The sequence below is a fragment of the Pseudorasbora parva genome, chromosome 1, assembly GCF_024679245.1.
Source record: "Pseudorasbora parva isolate DD20220531a chromosome 1, ASM2467924v1, whole genome shotgun sequence".
NCBI lineage: Eukaryota > Metazoa > Chordata > Actinopteri > Cypriniformes > Gobionidae > Pseudorasbora > Pseudorasbora parva.
This window is the reverse complement of record NC_090172.1, coordinates 46,267,647-46,291,332: the sequence shown is the minus strand read 5'-3', so window position 1 is coordinate 46,291,332 and position 23,686 is coordinate 46,267,647. Positions and strand designations below refer to the sequence as shown.

The 23,686-nt window shown below is 37.6% G+C and overlaps 1 protein-coding gene across 1 annotated transcript; it reads right to left on the bottom strand.

The window, feature by feature from the left end:
* Positions 1 to 649: 649 nt before the first annotated feature.
* Positions 650 to 23,262, bottom strand: alx4a (ALX homeobox 4a). The gene is made up of 4 exons (XM_067451259.1): positions 22,817 to 23,262; positions 9,462 to 9,772; positions 5,256 to 5,384; positions 650 to 4,036 (listed from the first exon to the last, which is right to left on the bottom strand). Exons 1-4 carry the CDS (start codon positions 23,160 to 23,162, stop codon positions 3,719 to 3,721), a joined length of 1,104 nt encoding a protein of 367 aa, XP_067307360.1. The 5' UTR covers positions 23,163 to 23,262; the 3' UTR covers positions 650 to 3,718.
* Positions 23,263 to 23,686: the final 424 nt, after the last annotated feature.

Sequence of the window (23,686 nt, the reverse complement as noted above, 5' to 3'; positions counted from 1 at the left end):
TTTAGGTTCAGGAGCCTGCACGTCTGAGATAAATTCATTTCATCTCCATGGGGAGTGAACTTGTGAAGAGAAATCTATTCCTGTTCTGACTCTTTCTGCCTGAAGAAAATTAAAAATCTGGTAAGGAAGTTTCAGCAACATGTTAAGTATTGGAAATGTCACAGAATGACCAATTACACCCAGAGAGCCAGATTGTCTGCAGCTTGTGAAGCGTTTTATACACTCTAGGCAGAACTGTTAGGACTACAGCAGTCACTATTACAAAATGTCTACTTTTTAAAAATGTGTATGAGAAGGAGGACTTATATCTGAGCTCAAAGTCAAGAATTCAGACCTGTCCAAAGTCCCACGGTTGCTGGTCAAGCGCTGCCTGATTGGTCAAACCTTTGCTTTGCCGTTTATAATGTTGAATGTTATTAAAAATCAATATCAGCAGTTAAAGAAGGTGCTTTCGTGATGTTTGCCCACATTGTTTAATGCTGCTTATTTAGATTTATAAACGTCATGGATTGAATACAGCTAGTAATATATTGCACAGGAATATTTATTCAATATTTATTTTTTATTCATTTGGATTTAGAGAAACAAAAAATGAGCACACAGAAAATGTCAAATGAAATGAAACATCCATTGAAGAATACCCAGCACTTGTAATGTTAAACTTTTAAATGTAGGCTGTTTTTAACGGTAAAAGCAATCTCTAGCCGACAGGAACTTCATGTCTTTAATGTAAGATGGCTGTTATATCAGGTTCTGAGAACAGTGTGCCAGATGTACTTCACTGTCATGTTCTCAGAGTACTTGATAGTTTAATGAGTGTACACATATTTTATAGTGATATTCCACTTGAATCAGATGTTCTCAAAGCAATTCCAACAATAAAAAAAAATTGTAAGTGCAATAACTTACGGTTGCAAATCACACAATATATATAGACCGTAAACAAGCTTCAAAAGTAAATAATTATTCAAAATGATTCAAAAGCCATATGTTTAGCTTAAAGCCGTCACAACTATTTTAGGTTCATTTACCTACCAAAAACCCAAATGTATCGCATTTTATCCCTAGACCCACAATACAACAAAAGCCAGAACCCTTAGTCACACATAAAATAATATATTTCTAATAAGGATATTTTTACAAAAGAACGGCTCCAAGGGTATTTTATGCAAGAAAGGAATTCAAAGAAAACTGTACATGCGACCACACACACAAAACAAAGCATTATATTATTCTAGTACTTGGATATGCCTACTTCAGTAGTATAAGTTTTGAGAGATGGGACAGAGACTTAAGCATCTCTGTAACTCGTAGGCATCTGCAAGGTACTGTCTGACAATTAACATTTCCTTCAAGAACAATCTGTTCTTGTACAATTGCTACAGAACCGTCTTGACCTTTTTACATGTTTAGTTAGGATTTATCTTTGAGTATTAAAAGCAAATGTGATGACTTGTGTTCTGTTATGTGCAGATTAGCTCATTTAATGGTAAGTGTGTGTGTGCGTGTGTGCTGATCCTACATAAACTAATGATAGTGTTGACCTGAGCTTCATCGACGCCCCTCCCGGCTCCACAATAGTTAAAGATAGGATAACGCAGAGCCCAGGCTGCTCTGTTCTGTCACAGAATCCCTCTCTGCAGATGTCTCAGTGTTAATTAAAAAGACTGCCTGAGAAGCATGGGTGTGCATGGCCTGAGGCCTGATGCTTTGGCCAGGGTTTCAGGCCGGGCCCTGTTCAGCATGGGGCTTTGAAAGAAGAGCCATGACAGCTGAAGGGAAGCATGTGCGAGGCATGTTTGTTTTGCATTTACCCTGCACACAGCTGTGTGGATTGTCCTTTCCCAGAACACCGGAACACTATAGTCACTTCACCCTCTCAGTAACCTCTTAAAGGCCAAAGCAATCATGTCAGGACTGGGCTGGAGGACTGGAGGTTGAACTGCTACTCTGGTGGATAGGATGGATCTGCTTTAGCACATTAACATTATCATTGATTTTTTCTTTTTTCAACAGGTCCCTTGGTGCTGGGTGACGAGATGCTCAGTCGTGAGATGCAATGAAGACTTCTGCCAAAAAATTAATGAAGCATGGCTCGAACTTCATGAACCTCTTAACACTTTTACATATCATATATCCAGGCCATGGAGCACAAGACTGAGCAGCAGGAAGGAGGTGACTTCTAGTTAACTATATGTAATGAGGTTCTTTTACAAAGTGATTTTAACACAATATTGTGTCCTATGCATTATGCATTTATAGCTAGGGTTTTGTTTAAAAACATTAAGTAATGAAAGCCTAGTTTCAGTCGGTTTGGAAAAAGACCTCAAAATTGAACACGATTCTATGTTGTGACCCCCCAAACCAGGTAGGTCACTGCTCTGGTATTATAATAAAAAAGTTGTGTGTATATATACGTATCTCCAGGGATCCAGATAAGCTGCACAGCAGAATGAAGGAAAGGAAATGTGGTTCTCATTTACAAATTAGAAATGGCTTCTCAAATGGGCAGAACGTATCAGATTCAGCTCCGGATTTCAAACAGCTTTGTTTTACCTGATCTAAATCTGACTCGGGGAAAAGCAGAAAGCTCGTAGTTCCTTGAAATGGTGCTCGATTTATATTTCTGTCACCTCGGTGCACGGCAGCGTCAGTGATTACATGCCAAAGTCCGGTATTGCTTCCACCCAATCAGAGCCATAGTGGATGCTGCCTAGATTGGCAAGTTGATAGTTTCATTTGAGATGGTGCAATAACCATTTGGAGGACTTCTGCCAAAAATATAATGAAGCATGGCTCAAATTTCAGGCAGCCCCACACAGTACATATTTTATAGCCAGGACATGGAGAATGAGGGGAGAGTAGCCAAGGCACAAATGCTCACGAAAATGTTAAAAAAGATGCAAGAATATTGTGATCTTCAAAACAGAAAGAAAGCAAAACTTTCTGAAACTATTTTTGTAGATTGTAGTTCTTAGTGAAGTTTGACAGTTGGTATGATGGATTCAAGATTTGTATCTCAGCATGTCGCTGTTGAATCTTGCCGAACAGCGGCAAGTGTAGTATACATACCTTAAATAGCCAACTTCTACAAGAACAAATGAATTATTTTGAACAAATGAATCAATGTAGTAGTAGTGATTGTTCACTGAGGGATTTTTTGTCAGGTTTTATAGTAGGAACTGGTGATTTCTACTGTATATATGTTTGGATAAAGGCTGCAATGGGAAGGTTTTTACTTGTGCGAAACTATGGTTTGTTCTTTGAAACTGTCTGGGCAGAAATGTAATATTTTGACAGAACAAGAATTTAACAGGTTTTGATTATGCTGAGATGAAACAAAACCAGATGCGTTTTTATAAATTTACACATTTACAAATGGGACAAACTAGTGGCGGATAAGTGCAGGTTTTTTTCTATTTGTTTGTTTTTTTCATTTTCACTTAATTCTTCTATGCATTCAAATGTCAAGTTTCTATTTCTTTCTTGTTTTAAAGCCAGAGCATTCTTAGTTTTATGATCTCTGATTTCCCCTAGTCTCTCTAGACTTTAAATCGAAACAAATCTCATGGTTTCTCAATTACTTTTTCTTGTCTTTGTCAATCCACGCACTCCTTGATCCCAGGTCATGCTTTGGTGGCTAACTGATGTTCACATTTGCTGCTCCTTCTCTTGTTTGTTGAGAGACTTCAGAGATAACGTCCTACAGTTGGGGGAGTCATGTAGCCCAAGAGATGGCTGCGCTGTGTTCTTTAGCTTTCATTCGCAGTGTGGCGATGCTGGAGGATTTCCTGTCAGGGTCCATGTTGAGATCGTACCCATTAATACCAGTGCTCATGCCTGGACTCCCGAACAAGCTGCCCATGTGTGTCTGTCCCATGTGACCTCCAGGACTGGGTACGCCCAAGAAGTCAGACACTCCGCTAGCAGCATGTGGATGAGGTGGCATGCAGGAAGTGACTGAGTCGCAGGGAACGACGCAGCCCGGCACCGGAGATGCCGCGCTGCTGCCGCCTATCCAAGAAGGGTTCTGAATCTGCAACAAAGTCAAATGCAGACGGTTAAGGTATAGTGCATTTTACATTCTGCAATCTCAGCATCAATAACATTAACGTAACTTATAGTCTTGAGAGCATTTATCAAGTCTGACTCCTCGTGTTTTGAAATATTGCATTGGCGAAGGCCTAGAATCCTCAGTGGTACTCGATGTAGAGATTTATCAAGAGCTGTGGGGCATTCATCTGGTCCCGTACTGAGTGGGAGCTGCTTGCCTAGTGTGGAGGAGGAATGCCTGTCTCTGTACGCTCCTTCAACACCCAGAGTAACCTCCTCTGCTGAGCGGAGGGAGCACAGAGTGAATTGATAGGGCTGTATTCTGCTCTGAGCCTGGGGAGGTTGGGGTCTGAGGGAGGGCTGTAGAGGGAGATGAAAGCCCTCTCAGGGAGATGCCCCAGATGTGAGCAAAGCTGCATTCCACAGCTGCAGGCGCGCTCCCCAAAGAGCCACCCCTGCCCTCCGACCCGGCCACATATTCATAATAAATCCAGGAGATTCTTTGGCTCTCCTGTGAAGGCGTGTCGTCTTCGGCCACAGCCCTGGTCTGACCTGACCTCGACATTGTGTTTCCTTAGGTCTCGAAAATGTCAGTTGTCTGCCTTCCTACTGTTTTTCATTTGAAATTCATCACCAATATTCACTTAAACGTAATAATCATAAGAGTAACTTTAAAAAATAACTATGACAGAACACAAGTTCTCACACGTGTATTCTTAATACAACACTCTTGTTGTGGGGTCAACACTAAAGTATGACCAGTGTAATCCGATTCCTGAATGAATGAATCGATACTTTTTACGGAATCAAAAACATAAAGAACAATCAGTTCCTGAATAAATGACTTGAGTCATTTGAGTCAAATTACTGAATGAAACACACAGTTCACTAGATATTGGTTCTTCGTATGATGATGTAATGTATAATTAAATATAAACATTTTAAGTTTGTTCAGTTCTAAAGAAGTAACTAAAAACCCTGTGTAAACACATCTTTTGTGAGAATGTTTTTAAAAATAAACTTTTTATTTAAATAATTTAGCAGTTTAATTTCTTTTTTCCCCTTCTACGAACACACATAATTCTCCATGAAAACAACTGCTAATGGAATTTTATTTATTTCCACCCTTAATCAGAATTATTAACATTTATTACTGATATTTTCTTGACTTTTTTTAGCTCTTACTGGAGACAGAGCTATACCTGAGCATAGTTTTCAGGTCGGGTGAGAAGAGGCAGTTCATAGGCCGTGGAAAAATGTGTCCGGACCTGCTGCATCTGTCCGAAACGCTCTCTTTTCCGCCACTTGGCTCTGCGGTTTTGGAACCAAACCTGCAAGAAAGACATCAACCCTTAATCATGAGGATATCACATTAGTAAGTGATTAAATGACCTCATGCTAACTGGTCACTTGTGGTGTTACATCATAGAGAGGAAATGTTTTCTTAGTGGAGTTTTATTGACCGAGTAATAAACATCTATTATAAAACTTTGTATCATTACACCATATGTGCACTGAGCATTTTGTGTAACTCATTTGATATCAAATGTCCAGTTTTTTTGGGGGGTGCCTAGAGAATGTCACTTTAGTTGTTAGTCTAGAGCTCATGTAGAAAGCCCTTCGACTGTATTATTTTTCAGCATCTTTTCCTGGAAACAGTTTGGTGAGACCTGGCCATTGTTTGATGTTGTGGGAGCTGACAGATTGTGATGGCCTCCTCTGAGTTTCTTTTCTATCATAGCCATCAGCAGCAGCGGGGGGCAGGGAGGGGAAAGCAGGAACCCACCGGGGCCAGAGGCCTTGAAGAACCGTGTCACTCTTTCTCCTGCACTACCGCCACACGCTTGCCTTGATGGATTAGGAGATTGCTGCTCAGCTTTTAGAAAGGAAGAGGTGAATTGAAAAATGATAATCATTGTCTCACCCTTGCGCCATTCCAGATCTGCATGACTTTATTTTTTTGTGCTGAACAAAAATGTTTTTGTATTTTGAACATTTTAAAATATGTTTATAAATTTGGGGTAAATTATCTTTTGAACAAATATTCAGTACTGTATTTTATCTGGCAAGTCACGGTATTTCTTTCACTCCCCTTAAGCCCCCCCCCTTAAGGCATACACATATGCATTGTTTCCCTGAATAGATGGTTATTTAGAGATCTGGGAATTAGAGAACAAATTACACACAGTGATTTCTCATGGTTCGCAGTCTGAAGCGCTGCCAAAATTCCATTCTTTTAATCCCTGCTCTTCTCTGTTTAGAAGTATCTGTTTATTGATTTGTGGAGTGGAAAGTTTTTTTTTTCTCCTTCAAACTGAGACTTTCTTTTGTCTTGCAATCTCGATTCGTCACGGAGTTTGAACTTGGATCTGGGGATGGCTCTTTGGTCAATCAGTTTGTGGTTATTGCATCCATTGCCAGCAAGATGTCAGCCTATCTCGCAGCGTAACTTGATAGCACCTTAGCTGTTTGCACTTAATGTGGTGGTGGACATCAATGTCCCTTGGCTCCACATCATATGTTTGTAGAGCTTAACTGCCTGGAGAAAACAGAACATTTGTTTTGCACAGATTTTTTCTGAGCATCCATTACTCTTTTGGGTCTCTGCTTGCATCCTTGTATTTTGAAATGACGCTAGGTTATGATGCTCTCTGAGCATCTTTGAATGCAAAGACATCTGTTTAATATGCATTGTCTGCACAGAATTTTTATTCCTGTTTTTATATTTATCTTTTTCTCAGACTGTCTTCCCCTTCATAAATCTAAGCATGGAAGTTGGGAGATCGAAACGAAAGATGGAAGAAAGTTCAAAATGGAGTTTGTTTTCATTCTATGTTTAATTTCCTGACTCTTAAGTCCCTGGCTTTCCATATCTGACTCTCCAAACCAGTAGAGGCATCTAGACGATTGGTGGAAAGATTCCCTTGCACCTCTCATACTGATGAGCCAATGCTGATTTGTGTTGTATAATGCTTACACCAAAAGTTCACCTTTAAACTAGACAGGGAGAAAGAGACCATAGATGGGGAATTATTTGGATCTTTATTTTGGTCAAAAGTTGTTGGTGCAACCTTGGTTGTGCTTTTTGGTTACTTTAAAACATTTTCAATCATTCTTTCCCTTTAGTTGTTGCTGCCGAATAAGTTCATGGCTGCCAAAATTAACAAGTCAGCTAATTTTGACCAGCACCTGTTAGAAACATAGTCATTTTTAAAAAAAATGTTTTGTATGTTGACCATGCGTGCTAGTAACAGTAATTGGTAAAGACGTTGACAGCTAAAGCAGTTTAGAGGCTTATTATGGAGCTTTATTTATGTTCCAGCACCAGGGGAGAAAGAACAGAAACACTGAACTAAACCCGGCAGAAAAAACAGCTTTGAAGTCCAGAGTAGCTTTGAGGATTGATGGTCTGCCTCTGCTGTCACTCAGGCTCACCTCTTCTACTTCAGAATCTTTTTTTTTGGTTTCTTGACCTCCAGAATTGTAATTATAGCAAGTGCTGTTTATAGCATTTTATTTCTATTTTTAAGTAATTATAGGGATGCATGATATTGGATTTGGCCGATATCTAATATGCCTAAGTTTTGCAACTCATTTTGGCCCAATAGCTGATGCTGATATGATAACGATATACTTTTTATTTATTGTATTTTTTTCTTTGCTCTGTAAAAACAACAAGTTATATCGTGCAAGAATTATAAATAAATTTGTTTTTCCATTTCAGTTAGCAATGAGCAAAACAAATATTTTTTCATTCTGGTTTCAGAGTTCTAAAGGTCTCCTTACCAAAAGGTTTGTTGTAAAAGATAAATAAATGTTAAATAAATAAAATAAAAAGTATTATAAATGTTTTATAATAAGAGTACATTAAAATCTATCAAAATAACAATAATAATGACATTTCAAATGAATTTCAAATTTACTTCAAATTATTTTAATTTATTTTCATCACCCGTTTGATAAATGTTATTACATATTAATAAACTGGATATAAAATTATTTAATTTACAAGTGTTATGCTTGTGATTTATGATTTACATGCACACGCGAGTTATTGCAGGTGCATATCAACTCGTTATCATATCGGCAAGGTATATCAGCATAATTTTTTCATATCCAATGTCATGCTGATAATATTGTCCCATCCCTACAGTATTTCAATCTTAATTTTACTTGACTTTTAATTATTATTTTTCTATACATGTATGCATTACAAACTAAATGTTTTGGGGAATAAGTTGACTTTTAAGCCCTTAACCTTTTATCAGATGTATCCAGACATATTAATAATATTATCAGATGTTTCTTTTAGAAAGGCAAAGAAAAACCAATCAATCTCATCCCAAGACATTACACTACTACTTTGTTGATTAAATCTGTTTTGCACATAAGTACGGTTTCTTTATAGACATGATTATTATTATTATATATGTGGAGGGGTGGGTTCAGCAAACAATGTGATGGTGCACATGCAACTACCTTAGCTTGCTTTTTGCCAAATGAGTAATTTGTTTGTTTTTTGTGTTGCTGTAAAAAAATATGATTAGCATTAGGGTAATGTACAGTAAACATATCCAATTTTTTGTGCTCTCTCAAAGTAGACAATAGAAGAGAAAAGGCTGCACTTGTACGTTCCAAAAAGTGACAGAGTTCATTGTCCCTGGAACTGAACCATTGTGGTTCTCTGGCTATAACTAAATAATAATTGGAAACATCCAGTGTCGTGTGCATGGTATAAGTCATAAGCATCCCTCACCATGTGAAGGAGCTTCAGACCAGGTTCTCTCACCTACCCTTGAGAGCAGGGAGGGACACATTCTTTCCTGAGTGGGACATTAATGAAAGACAAACAGTGTAAATCCAGGGCTTCTAAGTAAAGCGCACATTCGGGGTCGGGTAAAGGGATCTCCCGGTCAGTCTGTTGGTGCAGGAATGCAGCAGTAGTGTCGGAGGGATTATATGCAAATGTAGGGGTGGGGGTGGGGTCACATAAAGGTTCTGGTTTTCCAGACCTAGGCTGAGTTTAATATGGCTGGGCTCAGAGGTTCAGGTAGAGGTTCGAGATGAAAGCAGACCCTGACATGTCTAATCTGAAAGCCCCTTTTTACTTTATGATCTCTTGTTACTGCCAACTTCAACATTTTTCCTCTGTATTCTCTATTTACATTTAATAATCTTTGCACTGAGTGTAATCACTCTTCCTCTTGGTGTTGCTGTTCTTTTAGCAACTTTAAAAAAGAATTGTTAGTCTGTGTTAGCTGGATTCCCATCCCTCATTTTTCAAAGCTCAAATTGACTCAAATTAGTAGAGCGACACTTCATTGTTGATCTAGCCTCATTGTAAAATGTTATTCTAAACATGTTATTGAATCTGGTGATGGATATGTGGAGTTTGAAGGGGCTCACACCTGAACACGAGCTTCCGTCAGGTCAGTCCTCAGTGCGAGTTGTTCCCGGGCGTAGACGTCGGGATAGTGTGTTTTCTGAAAGACTTTCTCCAGCTCCTCTAGCTGATAGCTTGTGAAGGTGGTACGGTTGCGTCTTTTTTTGCCCTTGTTGCTCTCTCCCTCGGCCTTGTCCAACGGAGAAGCCAACTCCGAGTTTGGCTGCTGGGGGCTCTTCACTCCTGAATCCTTTACGCTGAGGTAGCTGCCATCCATCCCTGCAGGATCACTGTTTTGGGGCAACTCAGAATCTGTCAGCCCTGTGCTGTCTTTACCTGTAGACAAAGCGACATTTGTGAAGGGTCATTATGTGCATTACTTGAATACATATGATTATGAAAGTAATGCGAAGGAAGCAGTTCTAAAGAACTGTTCAGGACCTGCAATTAGATCACCAAAATATTGAAAAAAAATCATTTTTAAACAATTCTTTTATTGTCATTGTTATTTCTCAAAAGTCTCTCCAGTGGGCAGTTACTTTGGCTAAATGTGTTGGAATAACTTTGCGTTGTAATAACTTGCATTTATTTTCAAACATTGTTGACATTTTTGTCCAGATGACTTACCGTAAATGTATATTATTTGGGTAAATCCCTCTGACGCTATTTGAGATTAAGGGCACAATTTGTAATGTTAACTAAGCCAAAACCATTAATATTTAAGCTAATAAGTAATGTTTGTGGTTATGTGTATTATAATTTATTTTGTTATAAAATCGTATATAATTTATATATGTTTATGGTAAAGTTTTGGAATGACAAAAAAAAATTCTCTACTACTGGCTAAATATTTAGATGGCACAGAGGGGGAATGTCATTAAAACAATTTTGAATCCCTATTTTTATGGTGATGTTTGCAAATTAACAATAAAGGTTATACATTTGGGTGTCATGATCTGACAATAATATGATTTTTTTTAACTACTTTTATGAATCTAGGTTAATGTTAATTAATATACATTAATAATGTTTGTTCATAATACTTTAATGTTAATTAATAATACATTTACTATCAAGCATCAGAAGTGTAGAAATTACTCTACATTATTAAAGTATTGTTCATTGTAAGTTCATCATACCTGCTTTGCATTTAACTAATGTTAATAAATTAGTCAATCCTGTGGTATCTTATCTAAGTGTTAGTTATAATGTTGGTTCATTTAATGTAATAAGGCAATGTAGTGTTGTCAGTCATAGTTCTTCGATCCCAATATCTTGATTATTCTTTATTGGGTCTGTAGTGAGTGTGTGAAATGAATGTATGTAGGTTCCGTGGCTTGGTGTCAGACTCTCAGCAGTAACGACTGCCAGTCTCAGCTCATAAATCAGCTACTCATGTGAAACCGACACCGTAGCTGTAATTGCAGACTGATAGAAAATTACAGATTTCCCATTTGTGCACAATCTGAAGAGTGCAGCCTCAAACATACACACTGTCTGTGGCAAGGGTGCAAAATGGCGCTTGGCTCGTAATGAGGCCGCACTAGCCCAGCGACAAGACTCTAGAGTGGTAATTTTCTGCGTCAAGCCACTGGAAACACACAGCAGCTCAGCTGTGAAACCCCAGTCAGCGTGCCGGTCATAAATTCAGTCAGATCAATGAACATGAGGATTCCAGTACATTAGGTCATTTCTACAGCTCTCTCTCAGTGCTCATTACCTGTCTGTGCTTCGTGGAAAAGCTGTAGTACAAAGACTGGCAGGCTCACTCAAATCATAACGCTTACAAATTTGATTGCTATATTGGCAGAGTTTTGGCCGTTTTGCCCTGTTTCACTCACTTTGCAAGGCGGAATAGGGTGTAAAGCTGGATTAGAGTTCCTTTGGGAATGTTCCCTTCTTATGTGATCCAGTGGCGACCCTGAGCTTTATGTCTTACTTTAGCTCAGCATTGACAGAAAGTTATTTTAGGTGATGCAGTGTTGAGATGTGTTCATTTTCTAATGTGAGACTTGATTAAAGCCTTCTCGGGTTTGAGCTGAGGGGCAGATGGGTAAATGCTACTGGCACACATGCTTTGCTCAGCACAATACACCTCCTCACAGAACCATGTTGGGCAGTTTATAGAGCCGGATTAAGGTATTGCAGTGCCTCTGGATACACTGCTGCTCACACAGTGAAATCAAATTGGGCAAAAGTTGTCAACAGCTTGTCACTGGTGCAGTACAAGCAAAAGTACTCCTTTTTTTTTTTATCCTCAACAGGGTGCATATTAGCACCTAAATGTTCTATATTAAGGGCATAGTCCATCCAAACATAAAAATTCTGGCATTACTTTGTTATTCTTATGCTATTCCAAAACTATGACTTTCTTTCTCCTGTGGAACACAAAAGAAGGTATTTTGAAATGACTTTGTCTTGTTTTGGACCCCATTGACTTTCATTGCATGTTTAAAATATTTTTCAAATAGCTTCTTTTGTGTTCCAAGTAAGTCAGTCATACAGGTTTGAAAGTTGAACTTTTGAGTTAACAATCCATAAGGTACTGCCCCAGTGACAAGCTAGAAGTAAAAAATGTTGCACTTTTTTAAAAACTCTCCCACTATTTGAAACCATTTGTACGGCCCTGAATTGTACACACCCTAAACGTGTTGCCCCTAGGCTCATGCCCAAATGTCCATGTGGTTATTCCGTCCATGTGATTATTCAATGTGTGCAACAAAACATGTTGGCACAACCAGCCTTTCATTCCTCCATATACTCTTTCAGTTGCCAATAACCATGTGAACTGTGATCAAGACAACGTTTTGTGGCTTTGTAAATCTTTTGTGGTGTCAGTGATTTGAAAATTGACTCTGCCTAGGGAAAAACATAATCTTGATATATAACACTCCATAAAATGGAACCAGCTTTTTTATGACATTTAACATTTTGTTGAAACTTTCTCTTAAAGAAATGGTTCACAAAAAATGTAATTAGTCTCCATCGTTTCATTCCAAACCTCTTCTATGAAAGGCAAAATATATTTTGAAGAACGTTGGGAAAGGAACCGCTTTGGTGACTGTTGACTTCCATTGTATGGACAAAAACAAATCTAGGTATGTTTACATGCACTAATTTTCGTCAATGACATTTAAATTTATGCATTTGGCAGACGCTTTTATCCAAAGCGACTTACATTGCATTTTAAGATACTGATTTTTTTACATTTCTGTCAGTTCTTGCTTTCCCTGGGAATCGAACCCATGACCTTGGCGTTGCTAGCGCCACGCTCTACTGTTTGAGCTACAGGAAAGCCCTGAATGAATGAAATCAATGAATCAAATCCGATTTACTTGTGCATTATATTTTCAGAAAAAACTTAAGTGCATGTGCAGTTCCTCAGTTACTGCATTAGGAGCTAGAGAAACTCCTCACTATAAAGTCACAGAAGCTTCTGTGAGTATAAATGTCATTTTTGCCTTAATGACATACCTGAATAAAAAGTTGGCAAATATGTCAGAAAAGCTTATTCTTAGCAAATTTTTTGTAAATATTCAGCCCTCTCCACTGACCAGATTCCAAGACCTAATTAAACACATTTTGTACCTTGTCTAAAATAAAAACTAATTAAACGCGGTCTGGTATTACAGCACTACGCATGTGCGAGTTGGAAAAAAAAATATTGATTATATTATTTTAGGTATACACAACCCCTTTCAATCTGATCAAAATGTAATTTGGATCTAGCTTAATCTGATTGATTGAGATGTTTATATGAAGTCTTCTCAATCTGATTGAGTCATTCACCCATTTACTAATGGATTATTTAGTTGCACGTAAACTTATCTACTGAGACATTTGCACAGAAAAAAAGAAAGACATACCTTTTGGATTGACATTAGGGTGAGTAAATTACAGTTTTCATTGTATGTGACTTATCCCTTTAACTCTTGTTGTTCAGTTTAGCTTAAGAGAGCAAAGTGGAGACTTTCAGCTTAATAAATATAGCATATCTGTCTTAACCGTTTGTAGGTATATGCCTTAGGGACTGCTCCTGTTTTTGACCGCATAACAGGTTGTGTATGCTTCCTTTTGGTAGTCTCCCTTTTTGCCTTTTCCAGGCAATATGGGCTCAACCATGACAGACATGGAGCCAGGCCTGGGGGTATAATGGTTCCCACATTGCCTCTTGCCCACGACTGACACATCTTGTTAAGCAAGTGGGAGCAGCGTATTTACTCAAACATAAATATTTTCAGCTTGTCTCTTCAGATGCCTCACGCCTTTTGCCCCCACACGGAAAAGCTGACAGCCTGTTTGAAATCAGGGCCTGGCGATCAAAGGCTCTTGTTTATACGCTGTGTCACTGATGGCTTTTGGCAGACCTAGAGTATTGTGACAGTCTCGTAGTCCACAAGGGTTCAACCCAGGCTCTCCGCTGCTCAAGGTGAACAGAGACTTGGCTGCCTCGAGTAACATGACCTGCCTTCTGGACAAGAAATCTCACGGCAAAATGTTTCTGTCAGAACAGAAAATGTTTTGAACTAGAGCTTTGAGGGGGGTTCTGGTTGAAGATTGCAAAAAGAGCAGAACATGGTCATGCTGTTTGTGGTGCTGTTAGACACACTGAAGTTTCATGAGGTCATATATGGCTTTAGGAAAAACATCTACCACAGATGATACCAGAAAAGTCAACTACATTTTCCAGTGAATTGCATGACTGAACATTATTTTAGCAGAACTGAAGAAATAAAAGTTTTTGAACATTGCCCAAACTGACTTTTTGGCGCTTCCTGCAAAAGCCTAAATTGACTGAACAAGGGATCTATTCACTGTCCATTTTTTGTACGCATAGCTTTAGGCTACTTTTTTTTTTTTTTTTTTTTTTTTACTTTGAGCATTACCCATTACTCTGTTTGCTGTTCTGTACATGGTTTAAGGTGATGGTTTATGTTTGTGTATAACAGTGTCTATATAGTCCTCTTCTATTGATCACTGTTTTTACCGATTTATTCATTACGTATTTGTGTTTTTCTTGATGTTTTGTAATGTCTAACATACACCACTATTCAAGTTTGTGGCGTTGGTAAGATTTGAATGTTTTTAAAGAAGTCTCTTATGTTTAACACGGCTTAATTTATGCAACTAAAACGTATATTATTAAAATTTGAAATATTTAAAATCTGCAATTAATTTGTGACGCAGATCTGAATTATCAACATCATTACTCCATTCTTCAGTTTATCATGATACTTCAAATGGCAAAATCATTCTAATATGCTGATTTTGTGCACAGGAAACATTTTGTGCTCATGCAAATAGTTGTGTTGCTTAATATTTTTGTGGAAACTTTTTTGATGTGTATATAAAGCTAAAAAGAACAGCATTTGATTGAAATGTAAGCCTTTTATAACACGATTTCTTTGTCACATTGTGACTAAATTTGGTGTCTTTGCAGAATAAAAGTATTCATAAAAAAATGTGCGCTAATCCCAAACTTTTGCACAGAATTTGCATTAAATATTACGCATGTTATGTAGTATGTTTTTGCGAGCATTGGTAGTGTGTGGAATTTTATTTCTCTTCTGTTTATTAGTAGACATTCACATCCTTGGGTCAGCAAGGTTTTTCTGTTTATTACATTTTCCATGAGGACATATAATGGTTTTTGTGTGTTTTCCATTTAGCTATTTGTGCGTCATCTTTTATAACACTGGTTCCAAGATGGCGCGTCCATTCATTCATCCTTCCTTACAGAGCGAGGGATGTGTAAAGTCTTTTACTTTTCCAGTGCAATGAGGTAAGAGATTCATAGCATCAGTTGTCAGGGCAGGACAAGAAGTTCAGCTCTAGGTTAGGAGACGGTGAGGTTCAGGAAAAAGACTAATTGGCATTTTAACCCGAGTAGATTCACACCTGTAGGCGTAACAAGAATGGGGCTTGTAAACCTACTTTACAGCATCTACTTTTACCTCTGACTCCAGAGTAAAATATCTTCAAATGGATCGCCATTTGATATATCCTATAAATCAAGGGAAAAGGGCACCACTATATATTTTCATAAAATATGCATGAATGGCTCGCACAGTGGTTCCAGATCCACTTGCACTAAAAAGGTGCCTTGCCTCCGATGGGAGACGCCAGTGGTTCCTGGCTTTGTAGGATGTCGGTGCTCGACCCCGTGAGTTAGCAAGGGTCAGATCTTTACAAGGGGCAGTCATTTAGTACCAGCTGAAAATGGGGGAACACATCAAAGTGTAATTTAACTAGCTGTAAAGCGGCAGGGCATCCTCTATGCTTTTTTACAGAATCTGATTGTTAGGGTCAGCAGCAGGCAAATAAAAGAAACACTATAAATTAGGCTACCTGGGGTATCCGTGAAGGGTTAATGGTGAAATATGCCAAAGCTCCTGAAATTGTTTAAACATTAAAACGCATAAATAAGATGTAGTCGGGCTGGGTTTCATCGTTATTGTGACTGAAAGCAAATGGTAAAGGAAATCGGGGAAGATTGTTTGCTTAACTAAGCTTTTATTTCTATCTGTAATTAGGTTTGTTTTCTGTGCTTAAAATATGGATTGAATTGTCATAGGCAGCTTTGTGCTCTGAAGCCAGGCCAATAGTCTGAACTTCCCTTCCGCCATCTAATTATTTCAGGCTCTTACAGACGAACACGGCAAGGATTGATAGGTTGTGATATGAAGAGTGGCTCTGGCTGGTGGCATATGGAAACGGTGAAAGATTTTTTTTTTTATTGGTGATTGTGAGCGTGACACCACAAGATATTAGTAGAGAAGGAGCCTCATTAGTAAACGTCTGCACACGCAGCCATTTGCAAAACCAGAGCAAATCACATACTCAAAGGCAGATGTGACAACAGCAGCGTGATTCTAAACATAGCCCAACCAAACCACAGCGACCGTCTCCTCCTTTGACTTGCTTTACATTTTAGGGGTCACCTCTCGTTCTTGAAGTTGCGGACTTCTGAGGGACTCTATTCAAAAGACGTTATACACGCACAAGACGGCAGTTGTTTCAGAGGGAGAGTTGAGTCTCAGCTGGTGCGGACTGAAAAAAAGCCCGGTAGTGAGAATCTGATAGGTCTCCGCAGAGAAGTCCAAACACACCGCTATTCCTGAAGGACGATTTATCCCAGCAGGCTGCAGCAAAGAGCACATGCTGGGCAAGAAAACACAGCATTTCCTTTAAGCTGCTTCTCGCGATAAATCACTCGCTCGCTCGGCTCGTCCGGCTCCCTTTTGAGTGTCGGGACAAAAAGTATTTGAACTCGAGACTGCTTAAACCTAGGGGTGTTTATCAAAAGCAGTTTGAATCCATATGCTCGGTCGAAAAGAAAACGTGGAGTGTCAGATAAAAAAATCTTTGAGCTGGTTTTACTCACATCACTTTGATTTGGTCGCTGCCTTTCAAACAATTATGATTATGGAGAGATCAGATTTGGTGGTTTTCTGAAAATATAGGGAGTTAAAGTCCTAAGTGCAGTTTTTTGGTGATTTCGGCTGTGGCTTTTCTTTTGGAACGTCTTCTGGCACAAATATCTCTGTTTTCTGAGGGCATCACTCTGGTGCCCCTTGCAGAATTAAATCTGTTTAAATATGTTGCAACAGCTTAACTTGTACTATTCTCTCTCTTTCTTTTTTTATTGTACTGTTGTTTGTTTAGCAGATGACATTGCATTTCCCAAACTCTCAGTAAAGTTTGGAATCTCCTGGATGGCATTAGAAACCACACTGGAGCGGTGCTGTAGTTAACAAGCACTATGGAATGTTGTAAAAACCTAACTAATCTGTCTTGTTAGATGGTCATGTCAAGAAAAAATACAGAAGAGCCAAAAACTAAAGTAGCATAAAAGCATAGGTTAAATTATTAGAAACTTTAGAAGCCTATTTAAAGGGTTAGCTCACCTAAAATTCCGTCATTTATGCCATTTTAAACTCATTCCTTGCTGTATACTTTCTATGATATTATAAAACAAATCCATAGAATGAAAATCAGTGGAGTCCAGTAGTGTTTGTACCACAATGTTCTTCAAATATCTTTGCAATTGACAGAATTGCAGAGAAAACACAAAGGTCAATGACAGAATCTATCCCTTCAAAAAAGAATGTGTGTCTACGTTTATTTTATATTCATATTATCAATACGTTCTGAGTCGATAGTAAAGAATTAAAGCAAAACATTGCCATATGCTCATCTCAAAAAATCGCTTTCACCTTTGATCAAATGCTCAGCTGTTCACTTGAGGACCCATTAGAGGGAATCTTTTGAGTTCGATTATGCTCTTTAAAAAGAGGCCTTGTCGTTGAAGCCTGTTGCCGGCTTGCCCCGTTCAGGCAAGCACATTGTGGCTAATGTAAACTGTAAAGCCGAATTTTGAACTAACTGGTAAAACGATCCCAAGTCCTTGTCACCTTTCCTTAGATCAACAGACTATGGTAATATGCCTTTTTCCCTGTACCCATTAGTGTACATTAGTGTAGCATGGTTATGCTACATTATTTCAATTTGCAATAGTGTAGTAATGTAGACTATTACTATATAATTACTATAAAATTATTACTAATGTAAATTCATAATACATAATAATTCCAACATTTGATATAATTAATTAAATGTAGCCTATACTTCAGATATTGTGCAAATTAAGTGATGTTCTTTAGAAATTATAATATTTCAGCACAACTAATCAAACTGTTATTTCTTTTATAGCATGTATAGGAGATTATGCATGCGATATCTAATTTTTTATTGACTTTGTATGATCAAAATGAATGGAAAAAGTGGCATTTTTATTTATCTCTACCGGCAGAATTGAATAGAGTTTTACAACTGGAAAAGGTCTTGCTTCTTGTGAATGCTCATTACAGAAATACAGCTGAGCTACTTACTTCTATATAATTATTCATCATATCAGCCAAACGCCAAATAGTTTGCTATTTAGTGAGAGTGCATACAAAACATTTTGCAAGCATTGAAAATATGAAAGCATACAAAAAAACCTAGAAATATCACAGACCCTTAAAGTCACTATTATTAAAAGTGAACTTCCAGCTATTATTTAGCGCATGTTTATGATTTATTTTATGTTTTTGTGAATAATTAAATGAGAGCACAAAAATCTACAAAACAAGGATCAGTAGGACAACAACTTTTGTCTGATTTGATTTGTAGCCCTCAAACACTGATTCTCAAACACTTGAAATACTGCGTTCCCCCACCTGCTATGGAGAATATTTTGTATCTTTCTGTTGCAGAGCCAGTAGAAATAAACTATGAGCAAGCTTGAGCTTAAAATGATTTACACAACCACCAAAATACACAATAAAACTGAAAAAGAAGTGAAAAACCAAACACAAGTTGTGATCTGTTGCACTAGGTTCTCAATCAAGCTAAAACCATTAACTCTACTGTAAACAGTAAATAACAATGTTTTAACCCACAAAGACCATTCAGCCTATTAATTTCAAACATCAATAGTCTATATTATTGTCTATATTATAGACTATGGTATATAATATTATATATTACCAGAAGTTGAAGTTCTCAAGCCAAATGCAGATGCTTTAATGATGACACATTGTGTATTTCTCTAAGGCATTTGTTTTATGAAGTCGTCATTCTTTAACATTTCATTGGCCCCCTTAGTCTTGATTAGTGATCTTGTCAGTGTATGTCTGACCTAGATAGTGATCTATGTTTTTTCCAAGGACAATTCTAGTGTTCATGTTAGTAAATGGAGGACAATGCTGTGGTAAAATTGGGGTTTCACTGACGAGGTGATGAAGGGCTATCTTTTAAGAGTGTCGTTTTCTTTTGTTATTGCTGCAGACCACAAAGGAGGAATTAGTCAAAAGCTTGCTTTGAAAACCACATACTCTTCGACATAAAATAGTCATGCCCAGGGGAAAACGTGACATTGATACAAGTGTTAGTCTGTGACTGCAGAATTATTATGTAAGCCACACTCTGCATTTATTTATTCTTTCATTAACTTATTGACATTGCTGTTTAGGCATCACGCATCATAAAATGCAACTTTCTTTTTGGCCTGACTAATTTCTCTGGCAGGACATTTTGTATGTTGCGCTTTTTGAGTCACTGTAATGATGTCTATTTAGGAGCAGAATGAATCATTACATTTTTACAAGCTCTAGTAAATTAAATCAATTGTAAATGATTTACTATTTGGTAATCACAATGTTTTTTTCCAAATTAGACACATTTTGTAATTTCATTGCCCTAATGAACGGTAGTTATCTGTATCGGCCAACCTCGCCAGAGTGAATTGTTATTATTTGTGCTTTGAAGTTGCTTTTTCATGATTATATGAGTGACATACTGTCTCGAAAAAGGCTATGTTTATTGCAAATATAATATCACGCAAACAGTCATAAACCCATTCATCTGTGTAGATATGAATAAATGGATGAAATGTGTTTTCAATTTCAGTGTTCACTAACCTCTTGATCAATTACAGTGATGCATTCATCATCCCTTATTAAAAAAGATGGAGATGCTGTTATTTACAGGATGCCACCAAAGGCATGCATTCTGCAGCAACCCATTAACTAACAGTCATGAGTAAAGCAGGAAATGAAGAATATCAACACTCCCTCACCCTTCATTCAGATTAGTAGGCTACTACCTGCTCCAAATAGACAGACATTATTTTTAAGTGGACAAGCAAGTGTTTTTTAAATTCTGTTTTCTATTGTGACGTTTTTTGCTATATTTTTCATGAACACTGTTGCTATATTTCAAAGCCAGGTGCTTATGGTAAATCCATCACTTTACCACATACACTTTCTGCATATTACAGGCAGTAATATTATTATACCTGTGTAAAACAGATCAATTCATTATTATGGTATGTGCTGGAGGATTAATTGGAACTGTTTATCACCGAGTAACACTTTGTAATAACTTTAATTTATGAACAAACATCCATATATAGGCCTAATGTAACAGGTCTTTTGTTAATGTTCATATTTTGAAGTGTCCTAACACTTTTTTAAATATTTAATTAGGCCTTGAATAAAGTAACATCATGTCATGTTAATAATGGCATATTGAAGTTAATGTAGTGCTTCTTTAATTTTCAAACTCCTATGGTCTTTTTTTTCTGTCAGAGAGGTTTTAATTATAGTTTGGGAAATAGGACTTTTATTTGACAACATCTGCACAACAGACCATTATTAAATCGAATGTATCCTATGTCTATATCTCGTTGCGTCATCCATTTATTATGTAGCGCGTTCCCGAAAGCTGCAGATGTAAACGGATGATGGCTTTTGTAGGCTATTTTGTCATTATGAAAGTGTCATTCCGATAATGATTCAGATAATTGTATCTGTAAAGGTGTTGCTATTATGCCGTTGTTATTGTGTTACTGATGCTTCTGTTATTTATTATGATTATTCGATGTTGCAACAATAGTATCGCCATGTTCTCTTTTGCACTTCGGTATTTTTGACAACAAAAGATGAATCCGTGTTGCATTCTTCCTCCATAAACTTCTCGTATAGGCCATGTCTTGTTTTACAGAGGACACGTTTCTTAATCTTAGGCCTATCTGAGATGCTACCTATTCGTTTTGGCCTTTCGTATTACAGCCAGTGTTATGTGTTTTATGCTATAGCAAATTATTATCGAAGTCTGTTATTTTTAGGCTACTTCAAGCTTTGTTCATAGCCTAATACCAAGTGATTTTGGTTTGAAATACCAAGTAATTGTAGCATATGTGGAGAACGAATTAAAAAATATGAATTTTTGCTTTACTCGCGAAAGTCGAATCGTGTTTTTTAAATGTTTGTTTCTAATGTTCTAATAGTTGTTTATTTACTCGGTGTTTTCCCAAAAAAAGGCCTACTCTTCGTTTTTTTATTAAATGGGGCAATATATTTCCTCTTTCAAATAAGCCAAAAACAAATGCAGTCTTAAACAAATTATTTGGTGATTTATAAGCCTTTTTTTCACTATTATTTTAAACTATTATATAATAAAAAATTGTTTATTTGATCGCACAGCACACCATTTTTCTTACGTCGATAAAATTCGTTTAATCTCAAGCACATTAGTGTCCGTTTAAAATATGCACTGTTAAAAATGTATTAACTAAAACAAACATTTGCAAAAGACTTTTATGGACACATTGAAGCATTTTCCCAACCTCATTATGGGCTACCGCTATAACTGCTTGGCTTCTGTATCCGGAAATATTTGTAGATATTTTAGACTTTATATTTTTATAACCAAGTCGTTATTATTATTAACAAACATTATGTTAAAGCATGCGGGAATGATGCATTGTGTCAGAGGACGGGAATCCCCAGAAATTCTCTGTCTAATGATGAACTTTTCTTTACAAGTCCTCAGGGCCGTTAATTCCCATCCACGAACACTAGCTTCAGATTGCTAGAACGTGTTGAGATAAATATATTTTTGATACATAGAAGATTCAATGCCTTTACGGTTTATTATTGAAGCTGCAACATGACTACCAATTCCAGTAGCCCCTCATTTTATAGGCTATTGATTAAAGAACTGTTTAAATGTAGTTGCCATTTCTAGGCTATTATTATTATTTTTTATTTATATGCAATTTTCCTATATCTCGCGTCAATGTTTTATTTTTTATTTTTTTATTTTTTTAAAAAATCTAATTCCACATAAAAGCACATCACTTAATTTCCCGAGTGCACGAGTAGCTGCATTATTGTAGCCTATTATAGTTCCAATGTTCACCAAGTCTTGACTTTGTTAGTCCAGAGGGGTTTCATATTGCTACAGATCCGAGCCTGCAATCACAGGCTATAAGTGAAAGAAAATGTCAAAATCCTTAATGTGTCATCGACAACTTGTAAAAGCGTTTAGAATTAGTAGGTTAGCATATGGCGTTTGCCTTCCAAAATGTGTTAATTCAATTGTCTGCTTTAGATCCAGTATTAAGAATTGTAATTCAGATTATCGCATTAAATATAATTTGATTCAGTCTTCAAAGGTAAAATGTAATAACGGGGGAGGTTATGCCTCTTCCTAATTGTGTTACTGCGAGAGCTGAGCCAGTTATATTGGTAGTAGGCTAAGTTGTGAAGTCAATTGCATTTGCTTTGTAAATATTAGCCTACTGATAGACTTTACTCTGATGTGATTATCAATATGAATAACCGCCTCTCACGTAAAATAACCTGGTCTAATTGTAGCTTTTTATTGAAGGGCTTTGCAGATTATCCTGACTTAACAGAGTCATAAAAACATTAATGTCATTGCAGTGCTCACTAGAATCTGGTGTTGATGTGCATGTAGCTATTTGCCGCAAAACGAGAAAGTCGCTTCTCTCTGCATAGGCTGCTACAAAATGCTTCATTTTAAACTCACCGTAACACGCGATGAGCCCTCCGTTGTGTCCGCTGTCCTGCTGGAGTTTGCTGCTGTCTGGGGGAGTTTTGCAGGAGGACCTCTGCATGAAGAGGTGGTATTTGTTAAAGGTGCCTTCCCCAGCAGTGGCATCCAATGACTGGCATTCCTGCTGGAACGGGCTCCCAGATTTTTCCCCGTACGCCTGACCTTTGTTGGTCAGGAAAGCGGGGCTGTATTTGGTGTCACTAGCCTGGAATGTCCTGAAAGGGTTCGCTTGGTGATCCCTACCTTGCGGTGCAGATGGGCTATAATATGAATCCATGGATGTCATTTCGCAGTATGAAACGCACGTCTCGGCGTTCATTCCTAAAAAAAAAAGTTTCGGGAAGAAAAAGACGTCCAAGCGATTTTTTCTCTCTCTCCTCCTTTCCTTTTTGGAGAGCAAAGCGAACAGATACTCTCACACTCTCTCCCTCTTCCTCGTACAAACGAATACACACTCACACACGCACGCATAGACTTGGGCGGCAGCTGGCTTTGGTTATAAAATGATTCAGATGTTTTCCAGAAACGGATAGCTAACCAAAAGCTAAAAAGCCCCCTTAAGGTTAGAGGAGTAACGAAAAATGCGTCTTCTGAAGATGCAGCCCAGATCTCCTCGGTATAGACCACTACGCACGTCAAGACCTCTCCTCGGTTATTATGTAGATGAAATGAATGGGTGAGGTCAGACCTTTGCTAAGAAGAAAAAATGTTTTGTTGGAAATATGTGGGGGGACTTAACACATGACATTAATGTCATTAGGATATGAAATATATAACTGATTGAATGTGAAGGGCAACACGGAGGGAGCAATTTAATGGTTGATTCGTAATGCTTTTTAACTA